Here is a 26,506-nt window from a genome sequence, read left to right on the forward strand (position 1 = left end):
AAAAAAAAAAAAAAAACCTTCTCACAAAGAAAACTCCAAGCCCAGATACCTTTACTGCTGAATTCAAAATAATGCTACTTCTACACAGACTCTTCCAGAAAATTGAAGAGAAGAGAATACTTTCCATTTTACTCTTTGAGACCAGCGTTACTCAGATGCCAAAACCAAAGACATTTTTAAAAATACAGAAATTCTTAAAATCTCAACACCTGTTAAATTGGCACCCACTCCTGAGATATTCATCACTTGTTGCCTGCCCCTCCACAGGCCTTTTGAAAAGAAATTATCCTGAACAAGGACTTGGCCCTTTAATGGCCTCAAACTATACTACATGACTTTCTTCTTCCTGGTTTCATGTATTTGGACCCAGGGACAGTCATTTAATTTACATCTGGAAGCACTTGAAAAAAAATGTGCTGCAACCAATCAGATGCTCTTCTCAGGAGCTTGACCTAAGAGACACACCAAAAAGGAAGAGTTGACAGTGGAAGCTGAGGATGGAACTCCTATTGGTTAACCCTAGATGGGCCCTAAAAATTTAAGAAATTGAATTAGTAATTACCTTTCAAAAAAAAGAGCACTGGCCCAGATGGTTTCGTTGGTGACTTCTACCAAACATACCAATTCTCTGCAGTTTTTTTTCCAGAAAATAGAAGCAAAAGGAACACTTCCTAACTCATTTTATATGGCCAGCATTACTCTAATAACTAAACCAGAGAAGACATTTACAGGAAAGGAAAACTACAGACCAATACCTCTTATTAACATAAATGCAAAACCCTAAAGAATATTGGCACATAAAATCCAACAATATATTATACACCACAACAATGTAGATTTATTCCAGGTATACAAGACCGGTTCATAATTCAAAAATCGTTTATTACAATTTGTCACATCAACAGGCTAATGAAAAAAATCATATGATAGTATCTATACATTTAGAATTAGCTTTTGACAAAATCTAACACCCATTCATGGTAAAAACTCTCAACAAACTAAAAATAAAGAGGAATTTCCTCAACTCAATGATAAACATCTACATAAACCCTATAGCTAACATCATGCCTAATGATGAGAAATTAGATGCTCTTTGTCTATGATTGGGAACAAGAAACTCCCTTTTGCCACTCCTGTGCAACATTGTGCTGGAAGTCCTAGCTAATACAATTAGACATCTGGAAGCCGATGCCCATATAATGGGCAGGAAGAAATAAAACTGTCTCTGTTCATAGATGACATGATTGTCTAGGTAGAAAATCCCTAAGAATTCACCAAAAACGAAACCCAGAAAAATAAAAAACCTTCTGGAACTAATAAATGATTGCAAGATATAAGGTTAATGTACAAAAGTCATTTGCTTTTCTATATCTCAGCAATGAATAATTGGAATTTGAAATAAAAAACACAATACCTTTACATTACCACAAAAAAGAGAAATACTTAGGTATAAGTCTAACAAAGTATGTATAAGATTTTTGTAAGGAAAACTCTGATGAAATTAATCAAAGGAGATCTAGATAAATGGAAGGATATTCCATGGATTGGAAGACTCAGTATTTTTAAGATGTCAGTTCTTTCCAATTTGATTTGTAGATTCATGCAGTCCCAATCAAAATCCTGATAAGTTATTTTGTTGATATCAACAAACCAATTCTAAGGTTTATATAGAGAGGTGAAAGACCCAACAATATTGAAGGAAAAGAAAAAAGTTGTAAGGGGCGCCTGGGTGGCTCAGTCATTAAGCATCTGCCTTCGGCTCAGGTCATGATCCCAGGGTCCTGGGATCGAGCCCCGCATCAGGCTCCCTGCTCGGTGGGAAGCCTGCTTCTCCCTCTCCCCCTACTTGTGTTCCCTCTCTCGCTGTCTCTCTCTCTCAAATAAATAAATAAAATCTTAAAAAAAAAAAAAAGGAAAGAAAAAAGTTGTAGGACCTACAGTACCTAACTTCAGGACTTATTGTGAGGCTATAGTAATCAAGACAGTGTGCTGTTGGCAAAAGAATAGACAAATAGATTAATGGAATAGAGTAGAGAGCCCAAAATTAAGTACACATAAATATAGTCAACTGATCTTTGACAAAGGAGCAAAGGCAATAATGGACAAAGAATAGTCTTTTTAACAAATTGCACTGGAAAAACTAGACATTCACATGTAAAAAATGAATCTGGACACTTACTTTACACCTTTCACAAAAATTAACTCAAAACTGATCATAGACCTAAATGTACAATGTAAAACTATAAAACTCCTAAAAGATAACATAGGAGAAAATATAGATGGCCTTGAGTTTGGCAATGAGTTTTTAGATACAACACCAAAAGCATGATCCATGAAAGGAAAAACTGATATATTGGGCTTCCCTAAAAATGAACAACTTTTTTATCCCCTAAGACACTGTGAAAGAGAATGAAAAGACAAGCCACAAACTGGGAGAAAATATTTGCAAAACACATACCTGATGAAGGACTTGTATCCAAAATATACAAACAACTCTCAAAATTCAACACTAAGAAAACAACTCAAACAATGGGCAAAAGATCTAAAACACCTCACCAGAGAAGATATACAGACAGCAAATGAGCATATGAAACAATTTTCAGCATCATATGTCATTAGGGAATTTCAAACTAGGACAACAAGATGCCGCCACACACACATCAGAATGGCTAAAATCCAAAAAACTGACGATACCAAATGTTGATGAGGATGTGAAGCAACAAGAGCTCTCATTCATTGCAGGTGGGAATGCAAAGTGGCATACTCACTTTTGGAAGACAGTTTGACAGTTTCTTACAGATCTAAGAGTAAGATCTTACTATGTGATCCAGCAATCACACTCCTAGGCATTTACTCAAATCAGTTGAAACTTTGTGTTCATACAAAAACCTGCACATAATAGCAATTTTATTCATAATTTCCCCACACTAGATGCAATCAAAATATCCTTTAAAAGGTGAATAGATAAACTGTGGAACATCCATACAATGGAATATGATTCAGCCTTAAAAAAATCTTACAAGCCATGAAAAAAATATGAAGGAAACTTAAATGCAGATTGTTAAGTGAAAAAAGCCAGTTTGAAGAGGCTACCTGCTATATGATTCCAATTATGTGACATTCTGGAAAAGGTAAATTGATGGAGACCAAAAAAAAGGTGAATGTTTATCAGGGGTTTATTGGAAGAAGATGAGGTGAGTTGATGGAGCACAGGATTTTTAGGGCAGTGAAGAAACTATTCTGTATTATACTGCAATGGTGGATACATGATATTATGTATTTTTCGAAACCCATAGAAGTATACAACACAAAGTTACTAGTAAAGCCTAATGTAAACTATAGACTTTAGTTAATAATGTATCAATACTAGTCCATAAATTGTGACAAATGCACTACTCTAAGATATTAAAAAGATATTAAAGATATCTTTTAGATATTAAAAAGAGAAGAAACTGAGGAGGGGAATAGGGACATATGGGACATCTCTGTACTGTATGCTCAGTTTTCTACAAACTCAAAACTGTCCTAAAAATTAAAGTATTAGTTTTTAAAACCAAAACAACATGTCCAGGCAGATTTGAAAAAGAACAAAGCAAAACTTTTAGAAATAAAAATACAGACATTGAAATTAGCAGATTAGACCCAGGTAAAGAGAACTGGATAACAGAACTGAAGAAACAGCCCAATTGCAACACAAAGAAAAAAGGAGATGAATGGAAATAATAAAGCATTTTTCAGTAGAAGATTGAGTGAATAAATTAAGCTATGCACATACATGCACACATGCAACCTGCACAGTCACCTCTCTACATATGTGTAAATATACACATTGGAATACAAAGAAACCATTAAAAAATGTCTGTAGAATATTGTTAAGTTTTTAAAAGCAAGTTGTCCAGCTCATAGAGATGTGATCTTGTTTTATAAAATTATATATATGTATGGGGCTTAGAGATATGAGTGTGTGAACTTTGGCTATCTGTGGATGATGAAATTTGAGGTGATTTTTTACTTTCTTCTCTGTGTTTTTTTGTATAGTTTGAATTGTTTAGAAGAATATATCCCACATTGACAAAAACAATAAAGCTATTTTTACATAAAATATTTTAAAAGAGGGAGGATGGAAAATATGAGTAGATAATGGACATTGAGGGTGGACTACAAAGGTGTAACACTTGGAGTTCCAGAAGGAGAGAGTAAAGAGAATGATATTCAAGGAAATGATGATAATGATTAAGAATACTCCAGAACATATGAGACAGAATTTCACACACACTGTGAGCACAGTGCTTAATGACTGAGATAAAGAAATTGATTCTTGGACATATTGTGATGAAACTTAAAAACACCAAGGCAAAGACAAGATCTGAAAAGCAACCAGACAGAAAAGGCAATTCATAAACAGGAAGTTATAATCAGAGACTTACAGCAGACTTCTTATAAACACCATTGCAAGATAGAAAATACTGGAATAATAAATATACTCAAAATATTGTGAGAAAGTATTTGTCTCTTTAGAATTGTGTAACCTTCTTGGGATATCTTTTGAAAATGAGGGTGCAATAAATATATGTTCAGAATTGAGACTTTATTCCCAAGAAATCTTGACTAAATGAAACTCTAAGGAATCATGAGAATGAAATTTTTTTAAAAATCTTAAATATAAGAAATTGTTTTTTGTGCAGAATAATAATTTTATAATAAATAAACTCCTGGAGGAGAGCAATTAGATTTAGTGTTCCAAAGCTATTATAATTGTTTGGGAGGAATGTTAAGATATATATTAACTTTAAACTTCAAGTTGTTAAATATGCATGATAAAATATCATGGGTGACCCATGAGAGAATAGAAATATAGTATACAACTTCCAAACCAATAAAGTGAGGAAACTGAATTGTAAAACCAACATCAATAGTTAGTCAACTAAAAAAAGAGGCACGAGAAAACAGGAAGTAAAGTAAGCAAGACAGATTGAAAGCATGAAGTCCAAATATCACACAGTATATAACACAATGTATAATTACAATAGATACAAATGTATTAAACTTGCCAGTTAAAAGATAGAGATTTTTATATTGACTAAAATAAAATCTAGCCATACGTCATTTAAAGAGACACAGTAAAATAATAAAGACATAGTTGAGAGTAAAAGGATAGGGAAAGAGCTATCAGGGAAATACTACAGAAATACAGAAAAGCTTAGGTAGCTTTACTAATATTAAACAAAATAGGCTGTAAGGCACAAAGCTTTATTAGTAATGAAGAGAACCACTTCATACTGATAAATGGTTCTGTTTTACAGATTTAATAGTTATGCACTTATATTTACTAATAAAATAACCTAAAATTTATAAATATAAAAATGATGACCCTAAGGGATATATTGACAAATCCACCACCAAAGCAAGAGATTTCGACATAGCTTTCTAATTGTTGTTAAGACAAGCAGATAAAATGTCAATAACAATTAATTTGTCCTGTTAGTGGTGATGTTAACATCGATCGCTTGATTAAGGTGCCCTCTGCCAAGTTTCTCCAACATAAAGTTCCTGTTTTTCCCTTTGTAATTAATAAGTATCTTGAGGGAAGATACTTTGAGACTACAAAAACATCCAGTCTTCCATTATACTTTTATCTGCTGATTTTACCATCCATTGATAATTTTTGCCTCCAGCAATTACTACTGTGGTATTTGACAAATGGTGATTATCTAATTCCATTATTCCTTCACAGCTATTAGTTGGAATTCTACTGTGAAGCAGAGCTTTACCTTATCCCCCACTTACATATTCATTAAAAAATTTGTATCATTATGGGTGCCTCTTTAATTCTATGGGTGATAATCCATTGCTGTCATTATTTATTTTGTTGCTTAAATTATCCCAGTATTGGTCATTGGGAGCCCCTTCACATCAGCTCCTGAGTCTTTTTGGTATGTCTCCACAGGTTTTTGAGTATGTACTTGATTTCCAGCACCACTGAAGGATGATGAGATAGTTGTGATGTATTTATTTATTCATTTCTAGAGAGTTCCATAATTTTTTGTTTTGTTCTTTTTTAGCATGGTTGGAAATAAATGATGAGTGATAATGGGATGATGCCTAGGATGATGAAATAGCAAAATGTTTCAAGATACAGGAGAAGATCACTAAGGTCATATAATGTATCTTAAATTGATAAGATGATCCATGTACCTAAATGAAAACAGTAAGAGAATGAGTGAGTTTTATCCTTTTAAAAAATAATAATTTTTCTCTTTGATCTTTGGAAGACCTCTAAGAATCGATAAAAGTCATGAAATATCAATTCTTACATATAGTTAGAACTGCTCAGTACCGAAGCTAAAAACTAAAATTGGATTAAAAAGGTTAAGAAGTTTCATTCAAATAGTGAATAAAGAGAATACGAAATATGGGCAAGACCCCTCTTCCTTAAGCCTGACAATGCTCTAGAAGCGAAACTGATCTCTTAATTTTTTCCCTTTGTTTCCTCGGAGATCATACTGAGTTTCAAAGGAGTATGCAAATCTGATGAACTGGGAACTGTTAAGAAGTTTGTTAAGCGGAATGGAAAGAGAACTAGACCAGGAGTCCAAGAACTATGGATCTCATTCAGGCTTGGACACTAACTAGTTGTGTTTCTTTGTTCTGAGCAATCCTGCAAACTCTGATGTAGTGGAGAGAGCGCTGGACTGGCTCAGAGCCACAACAAGATCCTGCTTCATCAGACTCTTAACCTCCCATCCTCTCAACTTTCTCATCTTTAGTAGAGATAATAAAATCCTGCCATTAGGGTTGTTGCGAATATTTAATGAATTACTAGACACTGGAAGACCCTGGGCGGCTGGAACTGCTAGTTATTTTTGCCTGTCCTATATCTAAAAGTATCTGAGTGTTGCTTGAATAAATGAATACATTACATTAAGTGTGTGTATAAATTATACATTTAAAATGTTATGCAATTACAAGGTCATTGTGTTTATGCTTGTTACATATGAATTAAGTACTTATGCAATTTTAAGCTTTTTTCCCCTTTATCTTAAAAAGCCTTCAAGGGGCGCCTGGGTGGCTCAGTCAGTTAAGCATCCGACTCTTTGATTTCCACTCAGGTCATGATCTCAGGGTCCTGGGATCGAGCCCTGCATCAGGCTCCATGTTCAGTGTGAAGTCTGCTTAAGATTTTCCCTCTCTTGGGACTCTGGAGAGGCTCAATCAGTTAAGCATCTGCTTTTGGCTCAGGTCATGATCCCAGGTCCTGGGATTGAGTCCTGCATCCCGTGTAGGCCTCCTTGCCCAGTGGGGAGCCAGCTTCTCCCTCTGCCTGGCACTCCCCCTGCTTGTGCATGTGAGCTCTTGCTCTCTCTCTCTCTGACAAATAAATAAATAAAATCTTAAAAAAAAAAAGATTGTCTGTCTCCCTCTGCCCCTCACCCCCTTGCCCTAAATAAATAAATAAAATCTTTAAAAAAAACCTTCAGGAAAAGAAGGCTCCTTCAACACAGGCTTGTTGTTTTATCAAATCAAGGAAAAATAAAGCTTTGGAATAATCTAGAACTTGATATTTAAAATTGTAGCTCTATCCTCATTAGCCTCATCTGTGACTATTAAAATGGCAGAAAATAACAAATCAGTTTATCATTGTGTTTACTTTAAACTGACTGTTGGCTCATAAGTTCAGAAATTTTCATTGTCAGGCTATAAATTTTATAGAGTAAAATATCTTTGTGTATTCTTTGAGCTTTCATAGTCCAAAAATATTTGTTTGGATTTCTCTCTTTAATATCAATAAAAATTTTTACATTTCTTTGCCTGTATTTTCTCTTTTTCTTCAACTCATTTCTTACAAATTTTCTGAGATATTAACTTGAGTAATTTTTTAAACTATTAGTCTCTGCCATTTTAATAGAATCTCCATTTCCTTTATAAGGAAACCAAGGGTCTTAAGAAATCCTTGAGAGACCAGTTTGAAAGATAGGTCTTTTCCGTTTGCTGAGCTGGGTAGCCTACCCAGCAAAAGGACAGAAATCTAACTTGGATTTACACATGAAATTTGTTTAACTCACTGACTAGTTTGTTCAAAGTCATTGCTCAGTTCAGGATCTAACTATAAATTAAGTGAATGCTTACTGATTCCAGCACCCTTCAAGTTCCACTGTGAAGGTACTTATGCCTCTGACAGAGAAACTAGGATCTAAAGTTCGATGACTATCCGTTTGTTCTATGATTTACTCCTTTTGGATATTGGCCAGTTTGGACAATCAGGAAATATTTTCTACAACCTCCGCATGTATTGTTTGTATGTATGTGCCACTCTGTCCTTCCATCTTTGTTTGACTCTCTCACTGGTTGGCAGGTTCACTCAAGGTAAGAACTACATTTCAATTTGCATAACTTTGAGGTAAAAATAGCATAGAAGAAATTCCTGAATTCCAGGAGAGTCTGGACTGCGTACTATTTGAGGGTCTCTTGCAATGCTTCAAATTCTATACTTTGCTTATAGGCCAGCAAACACAGAGAACAAATATTACTACCGTGGTACTTCCATAATCCTTGGCCATTGGTTGGCTTCCTATCACCCATCTCACCGATCCCCGTCTGTTGTCTGCTCCCTTAGATTTTTATTAACAACGAGTGGCAGAACTCAGAGAGCGGGAAAGCGTTCCCTGTCTATAATCCAGCCACAGGAGAGCAGGTGTGTGAAGTCCAAGAAGCAGACAAGGTATGTCCTTTTTAGCAAATTGTTCCCTATGAAATAACTGCCTTCAGACAACGGAGCGCTAAGCTTATGCTCTCTAGACACCAGCACTGACGTTCGTTTGTCACCTTTTCCCTGAAAGCAGGTGGTTCTTCCTTTATTTGGAGCGTGGTGTCTCCTCAGTTGTGCCTCTTCCTCTCTCTCAAACAGGCAGACATAGACAAAGCGGTGCAGGCGGCCCGCCTGGCTTTCTCTCTTGGTTCAGTGTGGAGAAGGATGGATGCTTCCGAAAGAGGCCGTCTGTTGGAGAAGCTTGCAGACTTGGTGGAACGAGACAGGGCAGTTCTTGCAGTAAGTAGCCTAAAAAAAACACATTAAGTCTTTACTCTAAATTTACCATTCCACTGAAATGCAGATTCCTTAGTCTTTCTGAAAATGTGATGTGAAGCCGACCTGGGGAACAAGGTGAGAAGTCCATAATACACAGGAAAAATGAGAGGGGTAAGCTTTTGGGATCAGATGGGGAAGTGCAAGACCAGCTGAGTGTCTCTTCTTACTGAATTTTGAAGAACAAAACCATAGCTGCCCATGACTAGTAAGGACCTCCCTGCCTTCCTTCCCAACCGTATCCCACCCTTGACAAACAACACAAAACAAAAACAGTTAAGCAGCAGGAAAGTCACCATGAAGCCTGTGGAAAAGCAATCCCAAATGATTCATTTGAGAATCAAATAAGATTTTTTTTTTTTTTACCTCCCCAGAGTTAACCTCTCCTGACTAAATAGAGTCCTTCAGAAGCAGAGGGCCTCTCATACACGTCTGCTCCCTTTGTTCTTCTGCCACTTTCTAGAACCAGTAAAAAGGAGAGATAGCCCGGGACAGCAAACGTTCTTTCACTAAAGTGTTTTCTCACCTAAGGAACTTCCTCTCTCTTAGTGGTTTCTGTGTTTGTTTGTTTTTGCTCTTTTTAAAATCAAAGTTGATTTCTTAGAGAATATAAACTGCCTGGAAACCAGAATCATTTGGGACTGTCTGTCGTACGCCAGGGATCTCCACCTCGATCACCCACAGGCAATCCATTAATGTTGAGGACGTCCTTGTTCAGTCAGGCATTCGAATCACGAACGCTGTATCCTCCCCTCTGTGCAGAAGCAGGACACGATTGGGCTTGCTCTGGGCTTGGGGAGCACAAGTGTCCTTCCTCACTGTCCCATCCACCGTGGCTCTTCCCTCCAACCGTCCCCTTCAGGGATCTGTTCCCAGGATGGGAACACAAATGAATCCCGGAACTCTGACCGTATGTAACATTTACTTTTCTATAAAAACATTTTCTAATCTGGTACTTCAAGGAAAACTGTCCCAATGAGGTGTTTACACGTTTTGTGAAAAAGGCGTTCCATGGTGACGTAGCTCCTTCTCAGATATTCCCAAGACACCGAGCATATGAGAGACCCTGAAAAGCCCTGTTCACTCTTTCTCACACTTAAACTTAAGCCTCAACACTATTTTTTGTCTAATATGTCTGTTTCATTGAGTGAAATCTAAACAATATTTACAACATTCCACTAACAGTGTGTACTAGATAATGATACAGTTCATTTCTGCAGTTATATTTTCATGTCATAAAATTCAAATGCCATCCTTTTTCTGACGTTCTGTCTCACTGTGATCCATTCCTTCTTGCCCTTACACCTAAATGAGATTTCTCCTTTTAAACACTCCCAAGCCATAGGAGGAGTAAGTTTTTTTTTTTTTTTTTTTTTTTAAAGATTTTATTTATTTATTTGAGAGAGAGAATGAGAGACAGAGAGCATGAGAGGGAGGAGGGTCAGAGGGAGAAGCAGACTCCCTGCCGAGCAGGGACCCCGATGCGGGACTCGATCCCGGGACTCCAGGATCATGACCTGAGCCGAAGGCAGTCGCCCAACCAACTGAGCCACCCAGGCGCCCAGGAGGAGTAAGTTTTAACAAGAGATAGCCTCTGGAATATAGAGGAGCTCCTGACCAGAGAGCGAAGTTAATACCTCATCCAAGTACACATAATTAATTGAAAATAAACACAGGTGAATTTGGCCAGTGTCGGCAACTCATTGGGACCATATAGGTGGCCCAGATTCTGGTTATTGACTCTGCTTCACTCAGTGCTGTGTAGACTTTGGCCGTGTGCTGGCTGCATGGAGAATGTAGTGCCCATCTCACGAGTATATAAACATCCTAAAAAGTATGGGGAGATAATTTGATTCCCTTTAATAAAGAAGAACCAATATACAGTGATAAACAATGTGATCTTTTAAAATGAGTCCCATCTTCTACACGTAGTAAGTGGGTAAATTGCACCATAAGTAATTGTATTTTTATGTCATCGAATGGAGAATATTTCCATTTTACTTCTGTCAGCACTCAAGTCGTTCTTACACCAGTATGTTATAAAATGTGCTTGTAGAGAAGGACGTGAGATTATAAACATATGTATTTGCTTAATTTGTTAAACTTGTAACACCTTTGATATTTCTCAAGTTGAAATACTCTTTTCTCATTTCAGTGTGTCCATTTGGATTTTTTAGTTGTTGCTACAGATTTAAGCAGTTTACAGAATATGTCATTCAAACAGTAACATTTATAATCTAGAACTGCTCAATATGTCTATTTTTATTAAATGGACCAGATACTTCCCTATTAATAGGTAATGGTTGTTAACATAAATATTTACAAAAAACCAGCCCTGAAGTTGTTAAAGTGTGAGCTTCCCTAGAGGAGATCTTGTTTATTTGATGGTAATAAATAAACTCGCTGTGCACTGTGGATATTCCATTTCTCAGCAGGGGTCTTGGCAGCAGTGGAAAACGTTTTATATTCTCGTCAGTCGCATAAAAGCCCATGTCCCCGCTTCTCTTTATGGATTCAGACTCCAAAAAATCCCCACGCAGCTCTGATCATTAATATAACAGAAACTGGTTTGACAGGCAGAACATTTCTTTATCATCAGTTGAAGAAATGTCATGTTTATGTGTTATTGCGGTAGTGGTTCCTGGAGACACCCAGGCACAAGAACATGCACATGAGTAGTCATCATGGCTTTACTGAAGCTAAACTAAACTGGCGGTGCTAAAAATCTATTTATTGGGGAAGTCAGAGTTGACCAGGTGTGCATCATTATTCATATTCATTCATAGCCTCTCTCTTCTTTTTTTTCTTCTGCTCCAGAAATTATTTAGTATATCACTAGAAAGCTCTCTTCATTTCTTTTCCTACAGACCATGGAATCCCTAAATGGTGGCAAACCGTTCCTGCAAGCTTTTTACGTGGATTTGCAGGGGGTCATCAAAACCCTTCGGTATTACGCAGGCTGGGCTGATAAAATTCACGGGATGACCATTCCTGTAGGTACGTGAAATTCGAGTACGTTGAAAGGGAAACGTGAAGCTCCACCAGAAACACACTTTCACCATCAAACACAAACGGCAGTCACAGAGCAGACGGGAGCACACTTACAGCAGCTGGAACTGAAGAGCCGAACAGAGCACATCACTAACTCTGACAGCATCCCTGTTTCTGTATGTGGACAGTCCCCACATAAGTGCAGTGGCAAGCCACATCCATGCAGCACTCAGCTAAGGCGCAGGTGGGCTTGTCAGCCGCTAAGTGCTCAGCACTGCGCTCCGTCAGGCGCTGGGGGTGCGGACAGGTGTCGGACGTAGGGAAGTCAGGGAAAATTCCACGAGCGTTAAAGACCTGGACCTTCCCCTCCTGAAACATGAGATCTATGTGTTTGGAAGAAAGTACTCTAAAATGTTAACAATTGTCTCTTAGTGGTGAGCTGGTGGATAATTTATTTCTCTTTTTTATACTTGGCTGTATTTTCTATAATGAGCATGAATTACTTTCACAGTCTGTAAAAACAGCAACCATCCTTTTAAGATCCAGGTTAGGGGACAAAACCCACAACAGAAACAAAGACCTCTATGGGAGAGTTACAACGAGCTGCTGAGTCGTGTGGCTTGGTCTTGAGCGCTGTAGTCCTGTAAAGGGGAGGGAGGTGTCCAAGCTGAGTCCGTCAGTGGACAGGTCCCGACCTGCGCAGCGCGTGCCAGCAATAGCCAATACCAGACTGAGGCTTCACAGCAACTCTAACGGGGAAGGCAGTGTTTTAGCATCCTCATTGACAGAGGAAGAAACTGAGGCCTAGTGAAGCTAAGTAGTTTTCCTAATTTGCTGGCAAGTAAGTTGTAGAGCCAAAATTCTGACGTTAGAGTCTGGCGAATCACTGCACTAGCGGATCCATTTTAGATTCTGGGAGGAAGATACCAGGAGACGAAAGGGAGCAGCTGAAGGAGACAGGAGGATGTCGGTAGCGGTGAACAGACGGAAGGAAAGGAAACTCGTGTTCCTTGAGGGCCTCCCGGTGGCTGCAAAGTGCTGTGCCAGGTACTCTACCTTTGTGCTCCGGAGAACAGCCGGCTCTCCACAGGCGCGCTAGGAGCGGAAAGTAGGGCTGGGCCAGGTGTTGCTTTACCCGAGAAGGGGCGGCTGGCTGGCAGTGCTGATGGACGGCATGGAGCGGTGCTTCTCAAACTTCGATGCATGTTGTGTGTATCGCTTGGGATCTTCCTCCAGCACAGTTTCTGCCGGGAGAGACCTGGGGTGGGGCCCGAGGTTCTGCCCTCCTCACCAGCTGCCAGCTCCTGTCTGTGCTGGGGCTTCGCTGCCTTGAGCAGTGAGGAGAGGTTCCAGAGACCCGCCCCAGCCGAGTGGCTGTTGGGACCCTTCTTCACCCAGGCATGGGGCAAGAAGAGAAGTCGCAGTGAGAGTAGAGGAGGGACAGAGTGAGACTTCAAAGGTATATTTTAAAATTAGCTCCATGAATGACGGCAGCATGCACAACATTAGTCTGTAGGAAATGGGTTTGCAGTCAGAGGCATTCTTCCTGGCCATCCAGAGGTTTTCCTTGTTCAGCAGACTCAGGATGGAGAAGACTGCTTCTCGGGAATGTCAGGCTCTTAGTGCTGTCCCGGCTCTGAGGATTTTACAGAAGCCCTGCTCTCTAGCATCACCGGCGGGATTTAGGAATGGCCTGAGCGGAGCAGGGTTACTGTGTGGTACAAGCATACCTGTTGGAGGGCCTGAGAATGAAAAGCTTTGCTAAAAACAGAACACGTGTCAGCCTTTTTAGGTTGGCTTCTCCTATGTCAGTGCAGAAAGGTAAATAAAACAAGACCAGGACCAAAGGCCCTGGGTTTTTTGGCACACCCCCCCCCCCCCGCCATTTCACTATTATTAAAACAAATATGTTTTGGGCATTTAAATATCTTTTCTTATGATTTATAAACATCTTAAGAAATAAGATGAAATAGAAGGCTGGACACATAGGTCTGGTTTGGCCTAACCATGTCTTAGTGTTTTTTGCTTTCTTAGAGGAGAGAAGACCCTGATTCGATAAAGATTTCCTGGAGTCTCTGATGTTAGATGCTTATTTTACTTTATCTGGCAAGAGGTGGTTGGTGCACAGACCTTACTGTTTTCATCTGATGCTCTTTGGAGATCCTGAGGACGTTGACATAGGAGTTAGAAGCACAGGGCTTGGAAAAGGCTGTCATGGGAGTCTCTCTCACCTTTACACACAAACCGGTGTGTAGCCCGTGAAGGAGAAAAGTGAGGCACTCTCTTAAATCCTAAGTAATGTTTAGTTTCCCTAATTTTTCTTAAAGTGCATTTAGAGGGATACCAGGTGAGGGACGCTCCAGAGAGTCAGGAGGCTAGGCAGTGCTCCTCGGAGGCTGGGGATTTGAGATGGAAGAGCTCTTGCTGTGGTGCCTCCCACAGATGAGGGAAGGCTGAAGGCAGACGTGAACTTGGCAGCTTTCCTCTCTGTTCCAGGTGTAGGTACAGTTGCTCTTGCCCGTAGGCTACTGAGAATTCAGCTCCTCCGCCCCTCTGGCTAGTTCAATGCTTAGGGACTCTAGCTGGACTGAACCGGGGGGAGGGGGGATAGGCAAAGGTCAAGGAAAGAGGGAGTCACTATTATTCACTTATTTATTCTCAAATATGTTCAGTCAGTCCCTTTGTGTTTGTCATTTGTAACTCCGTAACGTAACATCAGCTTCATTTTGTCCCTGCATTCTTGGCTTTTCCCACTGAAATCTGGAATATAAGAAGGTTATTAGTCTTTAATGATGCGGTCTTTATTGTGTTACATACATTTTTTGTGGAATACCCTAATTTTACATTTGGAATTATAATGTAAAGGAATAATGTAGTTTATATTTGCATAGTACTTGATTGTGTAAAATGTTCTTTCACCCACAGGACCTGTGTGATTCTGTGTGTGATCCTGTGAAGCAGGTTGGGTTTTAAAAGGTATTGTACCCATTTTACAGATAAGAAAATGAGACAACAAGGGTTTAGCGTTTTGAACATGGTTACATGGCTAGTAAATGGCAGGCCTGAGATTCAAGCCCAAGTCTCTTTCTGCCTAAGCCATCGTAGACTCTCTTCTTATGGAGACTAGGTCAGCAGGACAAAAAGATGAAGAGGCCAGTCACCCTGGTGAAGTCTTTAATCCTCTGCAGGTTTTTAGATCAATAGACTTTTGATTCCTATTGTTCGTGGCAGTTATGTTCTGTAAAGTTGGCTTAGACACTAAATCAGCAAATACCAAACTGTTGCTTCTAGAGGAAAGACAGGGATGAAAGGTACAGTTCTGTCTGGTCACCCATAAAAAGTAAACTGGAAAGTTTTTTTTTTTAATTTCAAAATATAAGATCACTTTGTTTTCATTGAAGGACAACCTATGGTTCATCCAAGCTTAGTACCCAAAGAGAGTAGGAAGAATGATGCTATTGTCTCTTTCACTCCTTCCCATTTAGGGAGGAGGGCGATCTGCCCTGTAATGGAAAGAGCTCTTCCTTCATCTCCTCTCCCAGACATCAACTTCAGGCTCTTGGTCATTCACTCTTTCCTTCATGCATTCATTCACTCGACAGGTTTTTTGTTTTGTTGTGTTTTGTTTTTGAGCACCTGCTATGTTTCCTGTCCTGTGTAAAGCACTGGAGATACAAAGGTGAGTAAGTAAGATGGTCAAAGAACAGTGAAGAAAACAAGGTGGACAAGCAATTGCAATATAGTGTGGCTTATTCAGATACGGAAGCACGAAGTTCGATGGGACGCGGTAGGAGAGGCCTCTCACCGGGTATTAAGGCTTCCTGGAGAAGGCAGTGGGATGTACAACATGATCCCTGAAGGGCAATTCAGTGAAGATGGAGGGAGGGCCGTCACAGGTGGGGACAGTAGCCTGTGCAGAGCACGGAGGGAGGACGGTATGATGTGGCGATGGGTCTGACGGCATAGCCGGGTGGAGAAGCCGGTGGGGCTCTGGGGCTTGGTAAAGCATGCTACAGGCTGTATTCCAAAGCCGTGGTGAGTCACTGAAGTCTTTTAAAGAGACAAATGCCTTGATCAAAATTGCGTTTTACAGAGAGCACTTTAATTGTATAATCGATACTTAGAGCAAGGACCTGCTCTTTCCCCCTCCCCTGAACTGTAGCCTCCCTTTAGAATATTTGAGACGAAGAGAGACAGGTTATGGCATGAGCACTTTGAACCTTCCGCTGCGCAGCTGTTTCTCCCTCTGAATTGAGAGCCTCTCCCAGCCTTCCGCATTCCCTCTCCCACAAGGCCCACATCAGACACGATCACGGAGTCATGTAATATCAGTGTGATTCACAAGGGTCTCGATGTTGTTCACTCGACAACACTGGTTTTTATTTCCTGCCATGCTATTCAATGGAGCTATTTTTTCTGACCCTAAATCTTATGCTTTGACCCTTTTACTATGGCACCTCTTAATTATGCTGATAAATAATAATCATTACTGTGATTTATTGATCACTTTGTGCCCATTATAGTATCTCTAATCTCATAGCAGCCCTGCAGAGGGAATATTATTTTCCCCATTTTGATTATTTTTAACCTATATCAAGATCCTCTGCTTCTTTTCATGTCCACAGACTCCTTGGGATGGAGGAAGGATCCAAGCTTGTTTAGAGTTTACTGAGGGAGAAATGGAGGTTAATCGATTTGCATGACTTAAGGTTTTTCTCTGTAACAAGTGTTGATTTTATTGATTTTGTGATATGTGAGCAGGGAAAATGTCCATGCTTTAAGCTGAATTCTGACATGAAAATGGCCTCATGATACATTAGCACATAGCAAAGGCTAAAAAGTCTACCCAGATCATGTGTAATTATTTATCCACTACACCCCCTTTCAGATTTACCTTTTAAATTAAAGAATAGGCTAAAAAGGTGCAGACATTGACTCAAATCATAAGGCGTTGCCTTCAAGAGTTCAATCTGGTTTAGTGTTGTTGACTGAGTGCGCGCATGGTGAGGTCTTTCGTTCACTCAGACTGAGAGTGAGGAGCTGTTTGCTCAGCCCACCTATAGAGAACCCAGGGTCCTTTGTAGGACCTGAATTGCTGGTGACAGGAGGTTGTGAAGTCTGCTTCACACCTCTTTGAGAAGTTAGGGTTAAAAAAGACCTGAGGGGTCCCAAGGCCAGTCTACTCATTTTTCAGACAAAGAAACGGAGGTCGAGAAGTCACTTTTTTCCAAGAGCACATGATGGAGTAGTGGTGGAGCTAAGAGAGATCTTCCTGACTCAGGAACATGTGCTCTCACCTCTGAGAAGTTACTAGCAGACTCCGGGGAAGAACAGTGTAAGCACCATCATACACTAACATCAAGTCTCAGTGTTTGTATAGGCCTTTATAGGGTTTATCGTTATAGCTGTAAATGTTCAGTGAGGTCTGTTCAGTGTCAGAATACATAGGTATTTGCTAGGGGACATAATGGAATAACTCAGTGTAGCTGGTCTAATTGTTGAATACTGGGGTCATCACAAGGGTTACTAACTCCTCGAAACACAGACTAGAGATTTCCTTCACTGAATTGTGTTACAGATTTTTATGCTGTTAAATAAACTCACTTTTAGTGAGTATATAAAATTTGCTGTAGTTCTTGAAATACTCTTAGTATTGTAATTGGAAGCTATCTCTGGAGGTCCATGTTAGATAAATTTCTCCTCGATTTCTGGCACATTTTAGATTTTTCTGATTTTATTGACATATTGTTTAAACATACTCAAGTTCATGTAGAGACTCTGCCAATGGCCAATATTCCTATGAGAATAAAAATTCTGTAAAAAAAATTATTTCAAGCAACGATAAAATCTCCCTTAAGAAGTAAGGATAACTCCGAAGGAATAATTCAAATAATGAAATTGTGCTAATTAAATAATTGCTGTTTCTCCTGTGTAGTTTGACAGGTTCCCATCAAAGAACATAGAACAGTGGCTTGACATTTTCCAAATGCAGAAGAAGCTTACTCTGTTACTCATTTCTAGGGGTCAAAGGCTTTTCTCAGTATAATCCTAGAAATGCCTCCATCTACACATAGTCAATAAAGTTTGATCCATAGGTTAACCAGATTCATGATATAATGTATTTAATTGTAAGATTTTTATATCCTTCATGAGTTGTAAAAATTCAAATATAAGAACATACCAGAGAAGTCTCTGGGTGGATCTTAAACTCCTTTCAAGAGCAGTATCTATTACCCTATATTTTTTACTTTTTTGAGTGAAAGAGAAAAGAGGCTGAGAGATAAATTTCCTACACGTGTGATTTTGTATTTCTGGTTTGGTATCTCATCTCTTTTTTAATTTTCTCCACCATAGTTATGATCTAACTTGTTGGCTCAGAATTTGGAATCCAGAACATTTTTCTGGTATTCTCATCAAATACAGTCCTTCCTTGCTGAGTTTGAACTCTCCCTATAATATCTCATATTCGGTAAGAAGACCTAAGATCATCATAGCCTTAAAACAGAGTATCTGAGTTTGGGTGGAGATTTTTTTCTTTTCCCTTTTTTTCTTTCTTTTTTTCTTTTTAGAGGGAGAGAGAGGATTTTAAGCAGGCTTCATGCCTAGCGTGGAGCCCAATACAGGGCTCAATCTCACAACCTTGAGATCATGACCTGATCTGAAATCAGGAGTACAACGCTTAACCAACTGAGAACCCAGGAGCCAAAATTTTTTTCTGTATCCAGCTGAAACACTCTATAGCACAAGGACCTCCATGGTGCCCACGTTAGCCCGAGCCAAGGGTACGTGTAGAAGGCATAGCTCTTATGTTTGCCTGGCACCCCTGGTCAGACTCGGGGTGTCCGGGATCATCTCCCACTCACCAACCAGATGAGAATACAGACTGAGCTCAAGGTCAGGGCCCCTTTATCTCTTTCACACAGCATTCTTTGGGGGAAGAGTTCAAGCACCAAAATACCCTTTACTTCTTCATTTCCTGCTTAGAGGAGCTGTAGAGATAGAAGATTCTTCAGTCCGTTCTTTATACCAGCCTTTAGCTAAGTGTCAAATCTGTGGACAGTTCATCCAAGGAAGTTTTCATTCCCCATAGCTCGGTTTCTCTTGGGACACAATTACGGAGTCGAGTTCAATTCCTTATGGGGTCAGCCTTGTAAGATTTTGCCTACATTCTGTTTCTCTTTCATTTCTTCAGGAACTTTGAAAATTATATAAGTAATACAACTAAATTCTTGAGCCATTAGAATGTAGAGGGGGACATGCTTCATCTGAACTCCTCCAGCTTCCCCGCATGTGCTGCCACAGTAAATGCCCGTGGTGGTCTTAGTCCAGATTCCCATCTTTTTCTCAGCCCCTTTGCACCCCTTCTTGACATGATACTCTGATTCTGTCGTCTATGATGATCCACCTGGAGCCGTCACCTTAGCCAAGTTACAGTTGAGTAGGCAAGGATTTCCGTGCAAATGAAACTATCTAACCTTTTGATCAGGGTTATTGCTCCTTATGAAAAACCTTCCGGGAAGAAGGGCCTGACATCCCATTTATATCTTACACACACACACAAAAAGTGAAGCAGTAAAAGGTACTGATAGTTAAAACAAAACAAAACAACCTTTTCAGAGATCGTAAGTTGAAAAAGGACAGTAAATTGTGCTTTTGTAAAGAACAGTATCTATGCGGGGTGCCTAGGTGGCTCAGTTGTTAAGCGTCTGCCTTCCCTGGGATCAAGCCCCGTATCGGACTCCCTGCTCAGCAAGAAGCCTGCTTCTCCCTTTCCCACTCCCCCTGCTTGTGTTCCCTCTCTTACTGTCTTGCTCTCTGTAAAATTAAAAAAAAAAAAATCTTTAAAAGAACGGTACCTATGAAAATTCTTGAGTTGTCTGCATACAAAGCTAAGATAGTTGATTTGATTCTTAAAGTATTACTGAGACTTCTTATTGTCATCCTATGGACCGTTTCCATTGGACTACTTTTGTTTTAACGGGGATATATGCTAAAATAATTCCCTTCCTACAGTTGTTGAATGCTGCCTGTTTCCCAGTTTCTTCCATTTAAAGCGTTGTCATAAAACAAGTTTGGAGACAGGCAGCGCAGAGTAGGAAAAGACTTTGCAAGTACACATGACGAAGACCTAATTTCCTTAATGTATGTATGTAGAGTTCTTCAAATGACTAAAAAGTTGAATAACCCAACAGCAGGAGGGCAAAAGATATAAATTTGAAGAAAATAATTGAAAATGGCCAGTAAACACGAGAAGATATTCACACCATGTATCTATAATGAAACACAAATCAAAATAAGTTGCCATTTTCCACCTGTCCGGTTGACTGAAATTAAAATGTTTGAAAAGCCCCAGTGTTAAAGGATGGGAAAAAATACCGTGTTGTTGTTGGAATTCTAAATTGTATAACTTTACTGAAGGATGATTTGGCAGTATTTATCAAAATGTGAAATGCACATACACTTTGACCATGAAATTCCACAGATATGCAAAGATAATGTGAAATGATCATGTTTAAAGCATTATTTATAATAGCTTAAACTGAAAGCAGTTTCTGTGTCCCTCGGGACAGTTTATAGTAGTTACAAGTACTGAGCCAGTGGAATAGCATTCAGCAGTTCAAAAAATGTGTAAGCTGTATCTGAAAAAAAAAGTGGGAAAAAATATAGAAGACTGTGAATAGTATGATCACATTAATATTTTTTAAAAAGCTGGGGGGAGAAATAAAAGGATGCTACATATACTTGTATGTGAAAAAAAAAGTTCTTTGAAAAGATGCACCAGCAACAGATAGCTGTGAATTCTGGGAAGAGGTCCAGGAGGGAGAGAGACCTTTAATTATTTTTAAATGCCTAATTTTGAACTTAATTAAAACAATTCTGTGTATAAAGAGGAGGGGTTTAGTTGTGTTGAGAGACAATGATAAACAATCACATCCTTTCTCTTCCGCTAACCTACAACACTCCTCCTGTCCCTGCTTCTTCATCCTTAAGAGTAATGCTCTTCAGGAGAATTAGCTTAGGTCTTCACTTTCCCTGGGGACAGCTTTTGAGATAGAAAACAAATATGAGTGAAGTGGCCAAAGGGTTGGCAGTTGAGGGAAAAACAAAGACTTTGTCCAGTATTGGCATTGTAGTGCTGTATGCTAAGAACAAGCCATTATTTGGTTATCTCAATTAGCCATTTAAAATAATTCAGATAAAACATGATATACATATTATCATATCATATATAGGAATATTATTCAGCCATCAAAAAGAATGAAATCTTGCCATTTGCAATGACATGGGTGGAGCCAGAGAGTATTATGCTAAGTGAAATAAGCCAGTCAGAGAAAGACAAATACCATATGATCTCTCTCATGTGTGGAATTTAAGAAACAAAACATGAACATATGGGAAGGGGGAAAAGAAAAAAAGGAGACAGGGAAATAAGCCATAAGTGACTCTTAATGACAGAGAACAAACTCAGGGTTGATGGAGGGAGGAAGGTTGGGGAGGGGCTAGATGGGGGATGGGTAGTAAGGAGGGCACTTGTTATGATGAGCACTGGGTGTTGTACATAAGTGATGAATCACTGAATTCGACTCCAGAAACCAATATCGCACTATATGTTAACTAACAAAATTTAAATAAATAAATAATAATGCATTGACACAGAATCTATCACACATCATTGATGGCTGTACAAGTTGATACAATATCTAGGGAGGTCAGGTCAAAAAGGTTTATTACTATTTAATATGAACATATGCTTTCATTCAGCAACTCCACCTCTAGGAAGTGATCAAAAATATATGTGTACAGGTACATAAAGATGAAATAATTCATTGCAACATTGTTTGCATTAGCAAAAGACTGGAAACAATCTAAATTTTCATTAACAATAGACTGTTTCAATAAATAATGCATCTATAAAAAAATTAAAAAATAAAATCAGATAAACATAACAGTATTTTCCTAAAGAAAAATTTGGTTTGGATTTCCTGGGTAATTATTCCTATTATTATTATGCCTATTTCTCCTATAAGGAAAATAAGATTATTAAATCGTCCTTATTTCCCTGGCTAATTTGAGGGTGGAATCTTTGGGGTTTTGATAGAATCTTTTTTGAAGTGGACTTTTGCCTTCTTGAAAGAGGCCCGGACATGTCTCTCTTCCCCCAGTGCCCGGAAAGTGTTTTGACACCTAGGTTCAGTTATAAAAAAAGATCTTACTGTACTATTCACCTTTCCTAGTTGCCTACCATTTAAAATTTACCCAGTAGCATTTTACTTAGTTTTTTTTGAATACTTCATAAAGTTATTTAAAATGTTGAGGTACATTGAAGTATCATTTTAGCACTTAACATAAAATTTAGTATTTACAATTTTCCAGTTCCCAGCCCCTCTCCTCCCATCACCAGTCCCCTGCCCCCACCTCCCCGGAAGACTGCTTCTCCTGTCATAAACTTGTCCTTCATTTCACCTTCGAGGCCCCTCATCAGTACTCTGGGTGTCCAGGAGCCGTATCTGGAGACACCCTGTGCCTAGTGATAAGCTCTTCTACCAGCTTTCCTACACGGCTGAGTAGGATGTTTTCTCAACTTTATTTCTGGTTTTTCCATCGCCACCCAAATTCTCTCTCTACGTTTTTTTCTTCTCATCCAAATTCTCTGGTAGTGACCGTGGGCATTTCTTTCAGATGGAGATTATTTTACTTTTACCAGACACGAACCCATTGGAGTGTGTGGACAGATCATCCCGGTGAGTGAATCTCCTTACGCCTCCTATTTATTTTCATTTGAATCAGTTCTCTTAAAGATACATAAAACATGGACCTCAACGAGGTATGCTTTCCATTACAGGGGGCAAAAAACTGAGCTCATGTTGTTGACATATCTTTAACAGCCTCCCCGCAAATGCTTATTTGAACAGGTTAATAGGGTTTCGGCTCTGTTACCAGGAGTTGAGTTCTCAAGCCATGGAATTCTCATATTAAAATAAGCAAAGCAAAGCAAAGCCCAGTGTATTAATAACCTGCCCTTGGTTATGGATGTCCGTTCTGCTTATGGAAAATTAATGCTTTGTTATATTTGCTTGTTTATTTTTTAGAACTATGACTCACCATCTTTCCAGGCATATTGTTTTATATGGTCTTTTAATCCCATTCTTTCCCACTGTTTCTTTTCACAAGAATCTAGATAGAAGACTCTACGGAAGACACAGCAGTACAATTAACGTCACGGTCATAATTGAAACCATGCCGGGCTGTTGTATGTCTTGTAAAGGGAAATAGATGTAGTGCTTAGTGTTTGGATTGGAACATTAAACATTGTCTTTTTTTTTCCCCTCTCTCTCTCATACACAGCCTTGGCACTGTATAAAACATCATCGAATCTTCCAACAGTACTAGCTAATCATTCTGGCAGGGATTTCAGGGGAGGCTCAAATTCAACTCTTACAGTAGAGACAAGAAGTGTTCTCTTTGTAAAATGTAGGAGGAAGTCATCTTTGGCTTTGGGGGGGGCAGAGATTTTTGAGAGGTATTAGCATTTTTTTTTAAGTGATCTGCAAGCTGTGGGTTTCTGTGAAATTTACTAGAGAATGAAACAGAAAATGAGAAGTTGGGTTAAGTTCTGCTACTCCTAACCCATCTAGGGAAATCCCCCGTGGATCGGGCCAGGGGTGAGGTCTGTCACCTCCATTGCGGGAACTCAAACCTGCTCTCCTCGCCCTTCCTCAGAGGCAAGCTCGGAGCTCCAGCTTTCACTGACAACACAAAAACCACTTGTCAGCCAGCTCCGGCTCAATTACCGCACTCCAAGATTTATATACTGTAGATGGAATTAAAACATCGCTGTGGACTCCCAAGTTTATAAACAACCAAGGGGAAAAGAAATTGGGTGTTTGGTGAAGGCAAGACACTTGTATATTTTTGCAAGCTTGCCAGGGCCAGTGAGAATCTTTCAAGGGTGGCCGCTGAGATGCTTCAGGCTGAAACACATTATGGTCAAGGGCTGAAGCCAGGGGACCAGGATTTCTGTTTTCTTTCTTAATGAAATTATCAATGACACCTGATAGCACCAAGGTTCATCCCTATGCCTGTGACAGTACAAGCTTAATATCCTTTTTAGGAATCAGTTTAAATAAACCATCTTAGGCCCCAAATTCAGATACTCCCCTATATTTCTCAGCCTCCCATTCGTTTATTTTGCAACAGAAAGGACACAAATGAAAATTTTTGCATACTCATCAGTCGATACGATTCTTTTTCATCATCGGGTGCTTTGTGACAATACGTGTATATGAAGAAAAGGCACTCTTTTCAAGTACACGTTGACTTAACAGCCGGAGTTTTCTTTTCCAGCCCTTCCACACCGAATAGCTCTCTCAAACCTGTCTGAAGCTGCTGGTGTAAAATCACACATGCAAGAAAAAATTTTCGTATACGGGAACTTACTGGAACCAAAGTCTAATTTTATTTTATTTTTTTAAAGATTTTATTTATTTATTTGACAGAGACACAGCGAGAGAGGGAACACAAGCAGGGGGAGTGGGAGAGGGAGAAGCAGGCTCCCCACTGAGCAGGGAGCCCATGCGGGGCTCGATCCCAGGACCCTGGGATCGTGACCTGAGCCGAAGGCAGACGCTTAACCGACTGAGCCACCCAGGCACCCCCCAAAGTCTAATTCTAAAAACAGACAAAATGACAAAAATGAAAAACCAAACCAAAACAAAGAAAAAACAAAAACTCCCTTTTCACCCTGAGATTTCCTTTGGGTGGGGCGTTGGGATATAGTATTTTGCCGAATGGAGAGAAAAGGGGAGGTTTTCAAGGCCAGTCCTCTTCTCTTCTTAATGAAGTAATTAACATATCCAAACATCTATACTCTGTGGTGAGACAAGATTTATGTAGAGGCCTCGTCTGAGAAATCTGAGCAGTCACAGCTTGAAAACAGAGTCATAGAGCAATATTTTTTCATTTATCCACCTTGAGTTTTTCCCTTTCAGTGGAACTTCCCCCTGCTGATGTTTGCTTGGAAAATTGCTCCGGCTCTTTGCTGTGGTAATACAGTAGTTATCAAGCCGGCAGAACAAACCCCACTCAGCGCGCTCTACATGGGAGCCCTCATCAAGGAGGTAAGGGAAACCGGCTTTAGGAGTGGCTCACGCTCCCCTTATAGCTGGAGCCTACTGGAGCATAGCCGATTTAATGTGCTTCATCAGCTTTCACAAGCCACATTTCCTCCAATTCTGTTTTGTCAGGCTGGCTTTCCGCCGGGAGTCATCAATATTTTGCCAGGATACGGGCCAACGGCTGGGGCAGCAATAGCTTCTCACGTTGGCATAGACAAGATTGCGTTCACAGGGTCAACGGAGGTAGGTACCTGAAAAGCCGTGGGTTGAGGAACAGTCCTGCAAATGAAGAGAGGGTTTGAAAGAAAAGAGAATGTGTTATCTATAGAGGTGGGACTCCGCAAGAGCAGTGAGTACCCGAGCCCTCAGAGGCCGGCATATTGTCATAGCTAGAACACTCGCGAGTGTCAAAGTCAAGTTGACTTTCGGGATGCCATCTGTGGAAAACCTGTCCCAGAAAACAAAAAAACACCCTCTTATGTTTTGAAATAGAAGGAACACTTCCCAGAGGCAAAAGGAAACAAACAAAATCTATCCCAGAAGCTGGGGTTCTAAACACTTTTCTGAGTCAAGGACATTAATGGCAGAAGCGGGTTAAGAAGCTGGAAATCCAAACTGATCTCTAGTAGAGATTAAAATGGGAACACAGCTCTCTGTCCTCACTGTTTCACCAGATCCTGTAGATGCAGTTGGCATCTAGCTATGCCCATGAGCCATCAGGGATGAGAAGGAGCGGGGGTCAGCAGACGTTTCCGGGAAAAGGCCGGAGACTAAGTATTGGAGACCTTGCAGGTACTGTCGTTTCTGCGGCAACACTCCACTCTGCCCTTGTGAAGCAGGAAGCGGCAGCCATAGGGAGCGTACAAGCTGAGCATGGCCGCAGGCCCATCAAGCTTTGTTTATAGAGACTGAAATCTGAATTTCATATAATTTTACACATCCCAAATTACTAACCTTCTTTTGATTCTTCCCCCCCCCCCCCCGCAATCATTTAAAACTACAAAAACGGTTTTTAGTTTGCAGGCCATACCTAAAATAGACAGCAGGCCAAATTCGCTCATGGGCCATAGTTTATTGACCCTTGATAAAGAGTCATAACTCTACTTAGAAAGATTTATTCTGAAATGTTACTCTAAATGTCTTGGATTCAGGTAACAGAGATGATAAAAAAGAAAGTGATTCATTGTTTCAAGTAGAACTTCACGGATGACCTCCCTGTCGAAGGATGTTTGCAGATCTAGAACAGTGCTGCCTCACGGAAATACAGCGAACAACACTTGGAATTTAAAATTCGCTGTTAGCCACGTTAAAAAAGTTT

General features: G+C 39.7%; 1 protein-coding gene across 2 annotated transcripts in view; it reads left to right on the forward strand.

The window, feature by feature from the left end:
• Positions 1-26,506, forward strand: part of ALDH1A2 (aldehyde dehydrogenase 1 family member A2) — a 91,042-nt gene that overhangs the window by 29,649 nt on the left and 34,887 nt on the right. Inside the window, exons 2-7 of one of the 2 annotated variants that reach the window (XM_036107025.2) lie at positions 8,615-8,719; positions 8,906-9,046; positions 11,950-12,079; positions 22,754-22,815; positions 25,063-25,191; positions 25,318-25,431. In XM_036107025.2, the coding sequence (XP_035962918.1) occupies positions 8,615-8,719; positions 8,906-9,046; positions 11,950-12,079; positions 22,754-22,815; positions 25,063-25,191; positions 25,318-25,431 (681 nt within the window). The remainder of the gene's footprint in view (positions 1-8,614; positions 8,720-8,905; positions 9,047-11,949; positions 12,080-22,753; positions 22,816-25,062; positions 25,192-25,317; positions 25,432-26,506) is intronic. The other variant, XM_078079278.1, reaches the window with a different exon arrangement.

This window comes from Halichoerus grypus, chromosome 8 (assembly GCF_964656455.1).
Source record: "Halichoerus grypus chromosome 8, mHalGry1.hap1.1, whole genome shotgun sequence".
Classification (NCBI taxonomy): domain Eukaryota; kingdom Metazoa; phylum Chordata; class Mammalia; order Carnivora; family Phocidae; genus Halichoerus; species Halichoerus grypus.